Source organism: Cariama cristata, unplaced genomic scaffold, assembly GCF_000690535.1.
Source record: "Cariama cristata isolate BGI_N322 unplaced genomic scaffold, ASM69053v1 scaffold10153, whole genome shotgun sequence".
In the NCBI taxonomy this organism is placed as follows: domain Eukaryota; kingdom Metazoa; phylum Chordata; class Aves; order Cariamiformes; family Cariamidae; genus Cariama; species Cariama cristata.
The window spans coordinates 19,979-36,100 of NW_009608956.1; the positions used below are offsets into that span (position 1 = coordinate 19,979).

At 41.3% G+C, this 16,122-nt stretch overlaps 1 protein-coding gene across 1 annotated transcript in view; it reads right to left on the minus strand.

Moving 5' to 3' along the window:
* MET (MET proto-oncogene, receptor tyrosine kinase) overlaps positions 1-16,122 on the minus strand; it is a 71,105-nt gene that overhangs the window by 10,627 nt on the left and 44,356 nt on the right. The window contains exons 10-14 of the mRNA XM_009697352.1: positions 11,846-12,064; positions 6,239-6,385; positions 4,065-4,221; positions 3,103-3,243; positions 400-630 (exon numbers count right to left, since the gene is read on the minus strand). Coding sequence (XP_009695654.1) covers positions 400-630; positions 3,103-3,243; positions 4,065-4,221; positions 6,239-6,385; positions 11,846-12,064 — 895 coding nt within the window. The remainder of the gene's footprint in view (positions 1-399; positions 631-3,102; positions 3,244-4,064; positions 4,222-6,238; positions 6,386-11,845; positions 12,065-16,122) is intronic.

Consider the following 16,122-nt stretch of genomic DNA (forward strand, 5'->3'; position numbering starts at 1 on the left):
TTTAGGCGAGTGCCTTCGGCTGGTGCAATATTCTGCAGCAGCCTCACTCCTCCACTGCAGCCTCATGGATCAGAAGCTGCGGCTGAGCTTTTCTGTAGCCCGGAAAAGGGTGAGGGTGAGGCAGCTGAGGGGGAACCAGCAAGTCTCTGAGTTCAAAGGAGCCCCATTAATTGGCAGACTCCTTCCTCCCTCTGGTGTCTTCTCCAACTGATCAAACCCTTCATCTGACTTCAAAAGAGAGCCCCTTGGTTCCCCCCTGGTTTCAGTGCATGGGATGCAGTGCTGTAAGAGGTAAAAAGCTTGAAAAACCTCCCAGTAGACACCTTATTCAAAAGAGTTTATAATAAATGGGGGTGTAAAAAGAAGAGCAGTTTGCAAGGCAAGAGTCGCGGTACCCACCTCTTCCTATAACTTCGCTGAAGTGTACAATCAGGCTGTCAGCACCAATAACCACATGTTGCACTTCTTTGACCAGGTCGGGGTTTAAGGCGCTGATGTCAATGTGGACGTTAGTTTGGAGAAGCGGACTGGCTAAATCTGAGTCTCCACTAGACAGAATTGGGGAGAGGTCAGAGTGAGGATACTGGGCAGGTCTGCACGATCCATTCTGAGACATGCTTGGAAACTGATCTGCAAGATGAACAGAAACTGTTGTCATCCTTTCAGACTTCTCCTTGGAAAATGAAGAGTTTTATTGCATGGGTAAGCAAGGTTTGAGTTTATCAGTCTGGAAGTGGCTTGGCTTTGCAGAAGTTTTGTTCACAATGGGAAAATGAAAATATGCATTGCTAATCTGCCAAACTCCCGGAAAAACATGTCACTAGAAACTTATGCTTGTCTCAGCTCTACTTTTATGAAAGTAAATGGCAAAACTTCCACTTTTCTGAGGGGATGGAATGAAGCCTTGTCACTTCTTGCCAAGTGTAGGTTATAACATTTCTAGTAATTGGGAGTAACAAGAGTAAAATGGCAAAATGACAGCGATACGGGAGGAGGAAGTGGTGAACAATTAAAAACACGAAACCTTTTATTATTGTCATGTTCTAATTTGGTAGGGAACTTTACATCTCATGAAGGTTTCCAAACTGCTGGTGACTAGCTATATTTATCCAATGGTAAATATTCAACCGGGGAAATGCCTGGAGGTGATTCATATCCTGTAACTGCTGAAGATAATACAGTTGGTGCTACTCATGAAAATAACATGAGCCAGCTGATTTAAAATAGCAGAAATTAAAATGTTTCAGTCAAGCAAGGAGTACTTATTTGAGAAAATGATTTCTGTCAACAGTATGTTGTTCAGGTATTTTAAATTGCTTTTGTTTAAAAGACTTTTTTTCCCCTATTATTTTGTGTAATAGAATCAAAGGACTAAGTTTAATTTACACCAATTTCAGTCTGGAATGATTCCAGCAGAGTCAATGAGCAGAATTTAGCCCAGGGTCAAAAAGAAAAAAAGAGAATAAATTTAACAACAGAAATTATCAGATATTTTATCACAAAGAGAAAAAGATGTTGTACAGACATGCTTTATGTATTTATGCATAAAACTTGGGAAATTTTCATACAGTGCTGTTAGCACTCTAGGTGCTGAGAAAAACTCAGTGCCGCTCTATCTAGAGGCAAAAATACAAACTCTTACATTTGCAAAGCCACGTTTATGTCACCAAAGGCAAATATCTATGTAATGATCATGGTAAAATACTCTAGCCATGGCTGCAAAATAATTTTTACAGCTGCTACATGTAAATCTGCATGTTTTCTAATGTTCCTGTCATTTGATTCTTTGACAGCAATTGATGTAAACATTCCTACAGGAACATTAAGTGAACGCACCTCCTTCTTGGGTGCGCTTTCCGCTGGGCTTTGCCAGTGCACAGTGGCCCCAGGACCGCTGCAGATTTACCTTCCACCAAGGATCTTTGCACAGTTTTGTCTCGTGTACCACTTTCCCTTCTAACCAGTGGCACAGACTTTCCTTTTCCTTTGGGAATCTTTCAATCAAGAAATTTCCTGTGCGAGCTGGCGGCAGCAATTAAAGAATCATTTATGATTCTTTAATTCCTTTAGGAATTCCTTTAGGAATTCCTTTAGGAAGCTGGGAACGGGCCTGGCTCTCAAACAGCTCCGCGACTGGGGATTACAAAGGTGGAATAAGGATTTGGAGTGATTTCTATTGAGTTGTATACGGCAGCACCTGAAATAGTACAAGACTGTGTCTATACCAAGGCTAACAAATACCTGTGATATCTCAAATATCATAATATAGTAACTCCTAATAGTTAAAGACTCCTTAACGGTAAAGACAGAACACGGTCTCCGCACGTCTCCACATGTTCAGCCTAAAGCGGTACGATAAGTGCAGCAGAGTGCTCTTCTGGAGAATACCTACTCAAAAATGGTGTTATACGGCCCCAAAATGTATTGGGCATAGGGTTATTCTTCCCTCATGCCCACGAGCCTGAAAATGAAGAGTGTGTTTTCTGAGACTGGCATCTCAGCACACATGGGCCTCCACTCAATTTGTCAGTTTTCACATCCTTTAGCTTAATTTTTAAAATCAACATTTCTGCATCATACAATGGGCCATTTTATCAGAGGGGCATGAACAGACAAAAGAATATCAGTTTACAAAACTCCACGTCCCATGTTGGGCTGACAGAACTGCTTTATAATGACTGTATGAAGTCACTGAGACACACTAAACCTACAGCCACTCGAAGCTATCCTTAAAATCACTTTTGTTGGAGCGGATTTGTGCGCGCTGTGATGGACCTCATGATAACACAAAATCATTACATCCACTAGCTGCTAATAAGTTGTGGAGCACACTCACAGAGAGTTTTTACTAACAGTATTTTATATATTCCTCCAACCTGACTAAAAGTAAAAATCCTTTGTACCTTAACCTTGGGAAGCACCTGAGAAGATCAGTTCAAATAACAAGGCTCTGAACACAGGAAAGTCCCAAACAATGCAGACACAGACAAACCAGATGAGAAACTGAAATTAAGATACTGATTAAAGTAGCTATCATCTGAAGACATATGAAAAGCAAGATGTATAAAATATCATCTGCGCAGATTCACAACAGAGGTGTACCTTCTAGAAAAGTTGATCTGTAGTCTACAGATTCGCTTGAAACCATTTCTGTCGTTGGACTTACACTCCTGGCGCTCACCAGCCTGTCCAGGTGAGGAGTGTGCACTCTGCCATCATAGCGCACTAGGTCGCTTCCCAGATCTGAAAGGGGAAGGAGAAAGAAATATTAGAAAATCCTCCTGTTTACTGTGTGCCAGCATTCATGTACATATTTATTTACATTTAGATGTTCTGCTCTGCTGGGTAGAGGGTTGGGTTATTGATGAGGCAGAGGTGAGCAGGACCTGAACTTGAGCTATTTGTAAAACACAAGATTTGTTGTACCTTGTGTTAATGCTCCACTCTTGGCCATACTGGAAGATCCAAGAGAGCTTTGAAGCCTATGGAGGCAGCTTCATGATCTGACTGTGATAATGCCTCAGAAGAAGACCTGTTTATATACTAGCTCCCCTCCTCCTCTCCCCTTGTGTAGTGTGGCAGTTCTGACTGGACGGAAACCCAGACACGGGGGCCAGAGAGGAGGCACACTCTGACCAAGTTCCTAATTTGGGTGAACAGGAGACCAGGGCACTGCAGCGCTCCGTGCCTTACACAACTTTGTAGGCACAGCCTGGAGGACTGCCAGGCAACTGGATGAAGCTGGAGTACTCGTGATTCCATGCATGTCATTTACTCGTCCCCTATTCTAAGGCTGATTGAGGAACAGAAGTTACTGAGTTTTCCTAATAGCTCAGAGTTCCCCTGAAATCCTTCTCCTTTAGGCATACTGTGGCCCCTTCACCCAGCTCAGGCAAGAGCCAAGGGGTCGAAATGCAACTGAACATTGGACTTGATTGCGAAACCTCTGCTGACAGGTTACAGCAGGGCATTGCAGGGCAGTTAAGCAAAGCACAAATCAATGTCAGTTTTTAAAATCTAAGATATAATAGTGGAATTATTTGATGGAAGTGACTATGATGGACCTTTAATTTGTTTCTTCTTCCTTCTCCAGAGGAAAAACACCAAAAAGATAAAAATTAAAACTGATGTTGAAACAACTCCAGCAATTAGCCCTGTGAAATTCTGATCTTGCCGGATCAGCACTTTTCCGATAACTGTTGACAAAACTTCTTGCTTCCACTGAAAAAAACAAAGAAAAAAATAGTGTGATGATTTCAAAAGACCAGCAAGAAGTTGATTATTAGTACTAAAGTATAATACATCCCATATGTATTAGATTTGATTTTGTGATGCTGTACTGCGATAAGACACTGGGAGTGGAGAAATTGTTATATTGGTGTACGTGAAAGCAGAGCTACATTTTTATGATTCATGACATGCCTTCAGGAGCTCTGATAGTGACACAGCTATGTGTGTGCTACACCACACACATGGCACGCACTCACACACGCACTCTGGATAACAGGGTCCCACTGCTACCAGACGTTAATTCCAAATGCTAAATTCATCCTTTTACTCAAATGGTGCACAGAAATGTATGGGCCTACGGATATATGGGCTGATACATACGTTAAAAAAAATAGCCCAAATGTCTTTAATATGTATCCTGCCAGCATAAATACGCTGTAACATCAAACTCTCTCGCTGTTGACAGCGTGCCTGCATTTTAGTTCCCAAGGTCACGTGAGCCTGTCCCTTGCCAGCTTCTAGCTCGGCGACAGTTTAAAGAAACAAAACAAAACAAAACAAAATCAACCCCAAAAATCAACAACCAACCGAACATCAAGCAGCTAAGAGGGAAAAACTGTTTCAGGACACACGGCACTAGCTCAGTCAGTTGGAATGTGTTTGGCCATCTTTTCTCTTCCTCCTGTGGAATTCATTCCTCTGAGTACTGTAATGATGGATTTGCCCGTCAAAAGAGCAAATTTTCTTCTTCGCTGGGCAGACTGCAATTTCTGAGGCTCCTTGCCAGTAAACAAGGAGAAACCTTATTTAACCCCTTTATGTTGTGTTCCTTTCTACATACGAAATACATGTCACGCTTATCTGTTTCTTAGAAGTTACGGAATTATCGCACAGTAGAACTGATCAAATGTAGTGCCAGTCCCAGTTGCATATGTAAAAATACGAACAGGTATGGAATGCAACGCGTGCACAAGTATTAGATGACTCTAGGCATTTAGAGGTCCGGGAAAGAGATCACACCAAAAGGAAAGCTGCAACTAATTTTATAGTTTGCCTGATATATCCAAGAAATCGAATTTGTACTTTTCAAAATAAATTAATACTAAATTAATATTTACTGTATTAATAAAGTATATTAGTTATTACTATTTACTTAGATTGCAGTAGCACATAGGAATACCATTCATGGCCTAGGATCCTCTGGAGATGAATGCCATAAAGGCATAGAAAAAATAGATGGTCCCTGCTCCAAAGAGCTTACATAGACTTTGATCCTAATCACACTTACATGACTGGCAAAGTCTCCACTGTTTTCAGTGAATCAGAATCCATGATCAGCAAATTTCACAGTTTAAAGGTAATCCTATTCTGCTGTGATTTTCCTTTTTTTTATATTTAAAAAAATACAAAGATACTGAAATAAAGGCCTTTTCCAACCTAAATGATTCCACAGTTCTAAAGATTTGTGTCTTATTCTATGAATCAGTAGGTCAAAACTGTCTACAATTTCAATTTGCAGTAGCACTCTGAATGACTCTAGTGAGACCACCTTTAGAACACCAGTGGAACTCAAACATCTGCATCGTACAACAAGAATTGAAACGAAATTATAAAAAGCAGACAAAAAATTCTTTCACAAAGGATCTGATCGTCTTGATTGCAGCAGAATTTTTTGCTGAAAAAAGCTCCAGAGTAAACCTACTCCATTATAGCTTCCCATTCTTCCCCATATGTTCCCTCTTGCGTTTGGACTAATGACTATCATTTTATTTCTGTGCTTAGTTTCGGTCCTATGTTGCATGCAAGGGTCCAGAAAGTCTCTGTACAAACAGGTGATAACAACAATGATGATAATATTATTTGAATTTCCACCCCAAACAAACAGAGATAGAGATATCTCTGTAAACACAGGCTTAGGCTTAAATTTAAAGTTTATAGCTTCAATAGTGACATTGGGAATGATAATAAAAATGGCATTAATATCTCATGTGTGGTGTAGCTGCCTCACCTCTATATTTAGCTCGCTGTTGGATTTCAGGAGATCGCTGGGAACCGTACACAGAATTGATTCTGACTGCAGGAGGAGGTTTTCGCAGCTTTTATTTCCAACTTTTAGCACCTCTCCTTTAACAGCTTCTGAATCAATATAATTTCCCTTGGAAAAAAAAATCAATTTAATATTACATAACCATCTCATAAAAGTTAAGGAAAAGTCCTTTTATTACCTTGGTAAATGTTTTTAATGGAAAAACAGTTGTGAAATAAAAGACTAGTGCAAATTTACATTGCCCTGTCAATATGCATATATCATTTTTTTCCATGTAAATGGGAATTTGACAGAGAGGCCAGAGGGGGATGATAAAGTTTACAGATAAAATCTGCTGTCGCTAATACTCATATAGCCCATACAGACTTCTAAAAATGTAAATGTCCGAGGGATAAATCCTGTTGGTCCTGTTTAGATTTTTGCATAATTTGCACAAGAAAGGACGCATTATGTGACCCTGTTGTTTATACAAAACTAGCATTATATCATCCACAAACTGAAAGCATCTCAAACATTTTGTTTTGCAAGTGGTTATGGTAGCAGGAGTGAAGCTTTCAAAAAGAACTAATTAATTATAATCATAAAAATGCACAAATCTGTTAAAATCACATTCCACAGACCAAAAAGGAACAAATCCTGGTGAAGATGACAGCATGAAAAGTGCACTCCCTGCTCAGAAAACTTGCTTTCACATCCCAGACTTGGATGAAATATTATTCCTTCTGGTATTGCAATAGCAGTGTCCAAAGGCCAAGTTCAGGATCTTTTGTGCTCAGGAGTGCATCGGTATTTAAGAAGCTGCCCGACCACCTGTACAGCCCAGCTAAGATGAAAGGACAGGCATATTAAGCGGGATTAAAAGGGAGGAAGGGAGGATGGGGAGTAACACTAATACAGGCTATTTACGTGGGCTGGATCTGGGAGTTTTTCAGTTTTGACACTGCTATGAGGCCTCGTATACTGGAAAGAAAACAAGAACCTCATTCTGAGGGGCAAAAAACTGTTACTTTGGCATATGTTTTAGGTCTGCTGCACAATCAGACTGAACCCTGGGAAAATTTTAATGAACATATAGGAGGAAACATCTTTCCTTTGAATGATGTACCCCAAAAGACTTGAATTTGAGTTTTCCATCTTCAGGATAAATATATTACCCTGGAGAGTGTGGGTGAGTGGCCTTTTTTTCCTCCTACACAAAATCTTAGAATTTTTTTCTCCATCAAAACTGATACTTACGCACAGGGAAAAAAAAATAATCATACTGATGTTTCCTAAGGTGGTCCTGAGACAGTTATAATGAAGATAGTAGTTTTCACTTACTACCATTATATTATATTACCAATAATACATTACAGTTTCAAATATATTCACTATAATATCTCAATATATCAAGAGTTTCAAAACTCTTTCAGCAGTTGTTTCACTCTTCTCAGGACCATGGAATTTGCCTATGATTTTAAGAAAAGGAGGAAACTGGCTCCTGTGAGACCTGAGAAACAGTATTTCCTATTTTAAAATGCACATCCCTTCTTGCTGAGCAATGCCCTTGCACGCAAGCTGGAGAAGCTTCTCACTGGACTGTGTAGCTGCTGCAAACCAATCTGATAGATCAACTGTCTCGCAGCTTTAGAGAGATGGGAATAATTCAGGTGAAAATCTAGAAGCAGTAGAAGGACCACAAACCAAGGCGTGGAAATTTTGAGATTGGTGTCAGAAGAATTTTTGAGGTTCCCAAGTTGACTTGGGAAGAATGAGGAGTTACTGCAGCTGCAGAGCTTCTACTTCAACTTGCTCAGAAATAGCAGGGTTTCCATATTGCACTCTCTTGGACCAGATATTGAGAGAAACATAATTTTCTTTGCAATGTGGAAGAAGATTGAAAATAAGAGTGACCTATACATAGACCAGAGTTCCTTAAGATTGTCTCATAAAGTATGTGTTGTACCGCAACAGAGTAGGCAATTTAGTAAGTCTTGTCCGACTCTGAGTTTTAGGACAGATGTGCCAGAGGACAGCCAAGATCTCAGATGTGCTGTGTAACATAAAATGACAATCGTGCTACTTATTTCTCTAGTGGAAGATTTCTATTTATAAATACACTTTAGTCACCTAGCAGCCCATTCCTGTGGAAGCATGCAGAGGTCCCCGCAACGGCTTGGTGCACAAGCACAATCCCAGGCCAGGCCAGGCCTCTGGGCAGACTGAGGTAAGAAGCTGTTTCTTTCCTTATTTATCTGTTTGGGTTTTTTTTCACAGCTAGGACATACTGGGCTGTCAGTAGACCAGCTTGCAGGTCTGAGTCAGTGGCTCCTGCGAGAGGCAGCAAGTAGACTCTGACCTCTTCAGCAGACTCAGGTCTTCAGTCATCCCCAACAGTGAAATACCAGAACTTCTCCTGCCCTGAGAGCTTCTGGTGTTGGTGGGAGACGGGAGCACTTCTGAAGTGATGTCTTCACGATGTTGAAGCAGAGAAGTGCTTCAAGTCACTCTGCCACGACCCCTCTGACTGGGGCATGGTGGGCACCGAGAGACTTCAAAGAAGAGCCACATACTTGGCAGAGGAAGACAGTGATGATGTGGGACCTTGAGAGGTTCGGTAGTGTGGAAGACAAAAGGGCTGGCACTGAAGACAAGAAGGGCTGGCATTCATGGCACACAGTGCCCTGACTATGTTTTAGATAGAAGACTTAATGTTTTCTTGTGTGTAACATTTTCTTACAAAAACATCTTGTGGTCATCAGGGGAAACCAAACAGAACCTTTCATTCGGTACCCACTGTCATTCGATGAAAGCCGAATATGTCACACTAGATTAGTTTGACTGAAAAACTTGTGATAAAAGCTCCCCCCACCCCTCTGAAACTAATTAAGAAAAAGAAAAAAGAACTTTGGTTTGGTATAAAAGACTGTTCACTGAAGCAAGCTGCCATTTAATTTCATGCTGAGCTTGCTTAATTACTGCACAAAATATGACCATGAGGCATGTAAACTTGTGTATGTGTATTTTTGAATGCGGGTACGGGGTGAGGGAAAAGTCTTGCCAATATGGCTTGTAATGATCTTTTGGCTCCCGACTATAATTTCCGAAAGTCGCCTCACTGTTTTGATAGAAGCATCCCACTATAACTAATTCTATTTAGAGGAAGATGTTAAATTGGTGCTTGTTCATCCTCTGTCCTAGGAGACCAGCTTTCACTAATGTTATTCTCCAGTTGGTTGCCAGGAAATAACCAGGGCATTAGGTTTAGGTAGACATCTGCCTTGGGTGCCATGACTACAGGTGACATCAGTACTACAAAATTGTGACTATGGTCAGTTGTCAGTGGGACAGTCCTCAGCCAGCCTTTCTCATCTGAATGGCTTCTTCCCAGCAACAAACAGCACTAGAGACTTCTCCTTCAGGGAGAATAAAAGGTTCAACAGTAAAAGAAAGAAGAGAGTTACAAAACCAACTGATTTTTAACCCTCGGTCTCTGGGAAGATTACGGAGTAAATCCTCATGGAAGCACTTCCAGGCAGAGGAAGGACAAGAACGTGACTGGGAACAGCCAGCAATGAAAATAAACTGGGATGATACAGAGTGGATGGATGGACTATACGGTGAGTGAAAAACTGACTGGCCATCAGCTCAAATCTTGAAAGTCTAACAAATGGCATTCGTCAGTGGCTGACGCTGGGACTAATATTGCTTAAAATCTTTATTGACAGTCTGGACAAAGGGACAGGGCGCACTGTCCTTGTGCTTTCAGATGACATCAAATTTAGGAAAATGACTGATATACTGGACCAGAAGGTGAAATGAGGCAGCAGCGTGCCATTGTAGTGACGAAGGCTCTGCACATACTTCAGCAGCAGCAAAGCCAGTAGATTGAAGGTGATTGTTATCCTTTGCTCAGCACTTGTGAGGCCATACCTGGAGAACTGTGTCGAGTTTTGAACCCCACAGAACACGAGAGATACTGACAAACTGGATGAAGTACAGCAGAGGCCCACAAAGCTAGGAAAGGAGCTACAGCATGGGATGCACAATGCAAGGCTAGTGGAGCTGTAAAATTGCCATTCCCTGAGATTTTCAAAACTCATCCAGACAAGGCCACAGGCAAGCTGACCTCATTTTTAACTTAGCCCTGTTTTGAGCAATGGGGTTAGACTATGAAGACCTCCAGAGGTTCCTTCCAATCTAAGTTATTCTATGAGTCTTCTCAAATTAGTCTTCTTTCCAATCGGTTGATATGCATGACCTGGAAAATACTGGAAAACACTGCTGTCACTGCACAGAGGCACTGAGCCATGCAGCAGCTATATATTCCCAGCTCTCTGTTGACCTGCACACCAGAATTCTTTCTAGCGTTCCTCCGTAACTGAAAAGAGAATTGCTCTGCACTGAGGAAGGAGTGATTGTACAGTCAAGAGTTCCAAGTAGAAAAACAAAACCAAACCAAACCAAAATCAGACTGATTCTTCTTTGGAATTTGCCCACTCCGTGGAGACAGATCAATATTCAGAGAGTTTGACTGGAACTCAGCATGGCTGACAGAAGCTCTGAAGTAACCCCCTCTGATTTCCTGCAGCTCAGAAGCTGGTCCACTGGACCATCTTGGAGCCAAAGACCTCAGGGCTTCAAGATTTCATGACTGTCATAGAGGAAAAGAGTTTTGGCCTACAGAGCTATGGAGGAGCTACACAAAGAGATGACCCCAGCATTAAGACTGATTCTCTTCCGTAAAGCATTTTTTAGAGATTATATTCTATATAAATTATAGATAGTCTATATAAATTACACGTACATAATAATAAATTTTCATAAACATTCATTGCAAATTAGAAATGCCTGTACTTATGCTGCTTCTGTTTGATACTCTAACTCAGAAAATCACTAGATTTCAAGAAATCAGACTCTCGCAAGATGGACTGAACTTTCGCTGCAGCACTGTAGTAAACAGCAGCCCACGCCTGTGAGAGCCCCGAATTCCTAAGAAATGTTTCTCAGTGCCATGTAGGCCATTCTCAGTGCTCTTTTAAGAGGCACTCAGCATCAACTTTGCATTTTTCATGGATCCATAAATATTTAGGCTACAGTGGTGACTGATCCTCATGAGTGACTTTGTGCACAGGCCAGAGTTTCCCTCAGCTCTAGAGAGCCAAAACCACTAGGCCACTTTCTAAAGGCAATTCCACATCTTTTGTGAGGAAGGACACAAAACCATGAGACAGTAAGAGCTGGGACCTGAGCGCAGACCACACGCTTCAAGTTCTGGTCTGCTGGCTCTGTTTAATCCTGAACTGGTGACGCAGCTCATCGCAATCAGAAGCTGATGTGGTGTGGTGCTCCCTTGAGAGCAAGGAAAACCCCTCTCCCACCCCACCTGGTGCCAACAACCACCCTGCTATATAACTTTGTTTACAGCTCTGCATCTTTTAAGTTGTGACAGCTGGGGGCTTGGGTGAACGCAGTACTGAAAACATTGCTCTCTCTGCCCTTCCTTTATTTCATCAAAACGTCTGTTCTACGTTATGCTGCTGATACGCGCTTGTGAATAATTGAAAAACTTATTTCAACATTTCTTACCTTGATTTCCAGAACGTTTTGGTTGCCTCTTGAGATGAACACTGGCTTTTCAAAATGCTTAAATACCGGATTATTTACATAATCAAAATCAAAGTACAAAGAGCTGACGCCATCAAAAATAAAGAATACTTTGGTTACAAAGGGTGGTTGGAGATCGAAGGCTTTCAGTGAAGGAGTTGTACAGCAGATGATCTCTGAACTAGAGCGGTGGCTACATGCCTGGAAGAAAGAAAGAGGTAATTGCAGTAAGTACGTGCATAGGAAGTCACTGATGAACGTAACTGTTCTTTAACAATACACATATATTGAAAAAATAAACACCAGGGGTCTTGTTCTTCTTTAACCAAAGCAAAATCCTGATCAGTGCTACACAGCGTTTATTTAGAGCTGGGAGAAAAGTATAAAAACTTCATGTCAATGGTGTTTGCACTCTTGTTGAGGAAATGTTCAAGTAAACAAGCTTCCTGGCCTGATTGTTCACAGCACTTTTAAAGTAAATATTTTGCAGATAATTAATGGAAAATTATTTCCAAAGCCAAGGACCATCAGGAGGCTAGCCTGATGTACAGAGCAGCCATAATTCAGCTTACCCAGCCGATGTCAGAGTGACTGCCACATGGATTTCTCTTCCTTTTTTACTACCAAAGCAACAGCAAGGGACCAGAAGAGGAGGAAAAAACGGAGCCAATGAATCTGACCGAAATAGCGGAAAACAGAAGTAAAGCACCGTTTACCTACAGCATAGCTAAGTTGTTATGTTTTCAGAAAGGCACTACAGACTCTGTGAGAAAGCGCTTTAAAGCCAAAGCCACTGTGGGATTCTGGGCCACGAGAGCTTAGCAAAGCGTGCTTTGGTACTTAGGTACACAGGTGTCATGCAAGTCCCTCCTGGGAGCGCCGACGGCAGGACGTGCTTCACACTGTACCTCAGACCAGCGGGGATGAGCTGTTTGTCCCCCACTGCAGTGCAGGAGCTGGCTGACAACAGGCATGAAGCCATGCTTGCCCCTTACCCTGCCGTTAATTCCTTGTGAGGGCTTCATCTGGAGCTGCTTCCTGGGGGAAAGCTGCTGGTGCCCCCCACACTCCAGAAGACCTGTCAGAGCATGCTTTGTGCCATGGAGGTGTGATCCAGTGCGAAATGTCTGCCCAGGGTGTGCCCAGGGATTACTTCCCGCTATCCCACAGAGTCACCGAATCGATGAGGTTGGAAGAGACCTCTGGGATCACTGAGTCCAACCTTTGCCCTAACACCACCACGTCAACTAGACCATGGCACTAAGTGCCATACTGCCTTGACACAGGACTCGTGAGACAGACAAGATGGACCCAAGTCCTTCCTAAAAGGATTGCTGTGTTGCAAGCAAGGACAGAGGGGATTTGCAGGCAGCCCAATCCGAAGCTGAGTTTAGGTAGTTTGCAGGGATAATACGAATCCTTGCAGATGGGATTTATCCAGACACCTCCGTTAGGAGTTAGTTGTCTAAACTGCCTTTAGAGTCAATAGAGGGAAATAGGCTCACCTACAGTGGGAGTCATCTGATCCATTTTAGACAACAGTCTTAATTAGATTAACGGTGCTTTAGAAAGGTCAACTTCTCTCTCTTGAAGGTTTCTACACAACTGATTACAATGTCAACAGCACATCTACAAGCATTGATGGGAGGCACGGTGGGTGCTGGGCAGCATCATGCAAACTGCAGAGTGGCTTGTTTGTGATTGTACCGTGTAGTCCTTTCTCTGTGACTCCCTTTCGTGCTGTCTACCGTGGATATGGTTGAAGGACTTCTGGCACAGAGTTGTTTCAGTTCCACAGAAGTATTTATCTTCCAACTGTATAAACCTTCTGTAAATAGTTGCTTGTACACTGTGCCCTGACAGCACAGATTACACTTTTTTAAAAAAAAAAAATAATAATAGAGTGGCTGACATGAGCCCTGGTTAAGAATGGGGCTTAGCTCCTACTCATCATAAATCTTACATTTGTTCTACAAGAAATTTTCCTGGAAAACCAACAGTGCTGTTGAATACTCTTGTGCATCTAGAGAAGGCCAAAAAATACATATTTTTCTGTTTTGTTTTTCAAATTAAATTGGTTCTCATTATAAAATGCTGCCTGAAGGAGATGTGAAAGTAGTTTACATTTGTCTCTAATATGCTAAATTAATGCAATGTAATTTTGCTGTTTCAAATCAGTGACATAACCGTTCAAGCTGTATCAGTTATATACCTACACTAGCTTGAAAAGTGGGATTAAATTAGCTATCTACAAATCAGCACTTTTTCTTATCACCACAGCAATTCATGTTTCTGTGCATAATATTGTGAAATCTTGAATCTGCCAAGGGAAACATTTTCAACATTTTTCAAACTGAGCACTCGAGTTTGCGAGCCCTACTACAAGGGTTACATGTCTGTGAGCTGTGAGTTCAGTAACTTGGTGCAGCTCTCAGTGATGCTAATCGGACTGGCACCCATGTAAATAACAGCTCATTTAGATTCCTAGTATAAATTCAGAAATATTTGTGCATCCCCCATGACAACAAGGTAATCTGTGGAACACAAGTTAAGGCAGATTTTCGCTCTATTTGCTTACAGTACTAGACTGCTCTTCCTCTTCTGAATACCTTGTTATACATCATTGGCCATATCTCAGGCTTTGTTGTATCACATGGACCTAGAAATTCATTTGAATCAGTATGGTAATAATAAGATGCATCATTAGTATAATGGATGATCAAGCCATACTTTTCTATGATATATGAATATTCGTGAAGATATCTATCATACTGTGTCGATTCTAAAAAGGGACTACCAAAACATATATAATTATAAACCCAAGTATGTCTCAGGTAATCATTATATTTATTTGATTAATGTAAATTCATTAGACTTTTTATCTACTGTAGAGTAGTGATGTCCCTTAAATGAATAGCAGTGGTATTCATAACTTCGTTTGTGGCTATCTATTAGAATCAGATACTTTACTTTATCAGGCTGGTCTCTGAAGTGGAAGCTTTCAGAAAATGATAAAAATCTAATAATACTCTTTGGAGGGGATGCAATGTGACTGATTGGTAAGGTCAAGAAAAATCTTATTTGCAATGCCCTTATTGGTACATGATTTGACATGACATTTTTACCTTGAAATTGGTTTTAGCAATTGAAGAATATGACGGTTTAGTTTTCAAGAAATATTGGATTGAGGATCTATAAGAAAAAAACCCTAATTTAATCTATTGCCTTCTCAATTAAGATACTGCCTATCACCCAGCACCTTTAACTTTTATTTAATTAGGCTTTAAAGTACATTCACTTTAAAAGCTAAGCCTACATTCTTCTTGTGACTATAATCTACATCTGAAGACAATAAGGAAGAAAAGATGTAAAAATTATGGAGCATTTCACAAGCATAAGTAAATACGATACCCCAAAGGGAATAATAATCCATTGCACAATGCATATGACTCATCACTTAAGGGTATGCATTCTTGTTTCGTTTGTAAAATATGACCCTTGAGGCAATTAATTCAAACCTGACCTACAGAATCTGAACTGCGGTGCCCAATTCAATTTTTTTTTATCTGATAGAACAACAGGAAAAGTATGAGGGAGGATCTCTGAGTTCCAGAGGTCGCCCAGCAGCTGACCCAGATAAGAGAGGGGCAGTTGGATGTGCATTACAGGAGCTGTAGCAGTCAGAAGGGAGAAAAGGACTGATTTGTCCTTTCATAAAAAGTAAACTTTTGGAGTTCCAGCAAGGAATGAAAGATGAATGAGGTTAAAGACAGACCAGGAGACTCTCCAACTGTCTTTGCCAAAGGATGATTTCTCAACAGAAAGATACAAGAATTCAGGTCTGACTTGAGCAAAGCCCATTCAGAAGGCTCTTCTGTGTAGGTGAGAAACTGAGCAGTGGCACTCAAGCAGGGTATCTTGAAGATTTTTCGGAGAACTCGTTGGCTTTTGCTGCCATTTCAGGCAGTGCAATGAACGGCCCTAATGGATCAGTAGCATTTTTATTCCAGTTGTCTTCTTGGATGAAGGCATGGGAGATGACACATCTAGTCTATCAGATCATTGGACCAGAAGGTAGAGTAAAACCTCTCTTGTTCCTGGATCTGGGAGCCAGCCCTTCACAGAGCATGACCAACATTGATTGGGAGTCTAAATTCCCCCTGCACTTGGGATGGCCAACATACCTGCTAGCACCACATCCCTGGCACCCCAGTGATTTCACAGTGTGGGCTTTTCCCTCACACCCACTGTTGCACTCT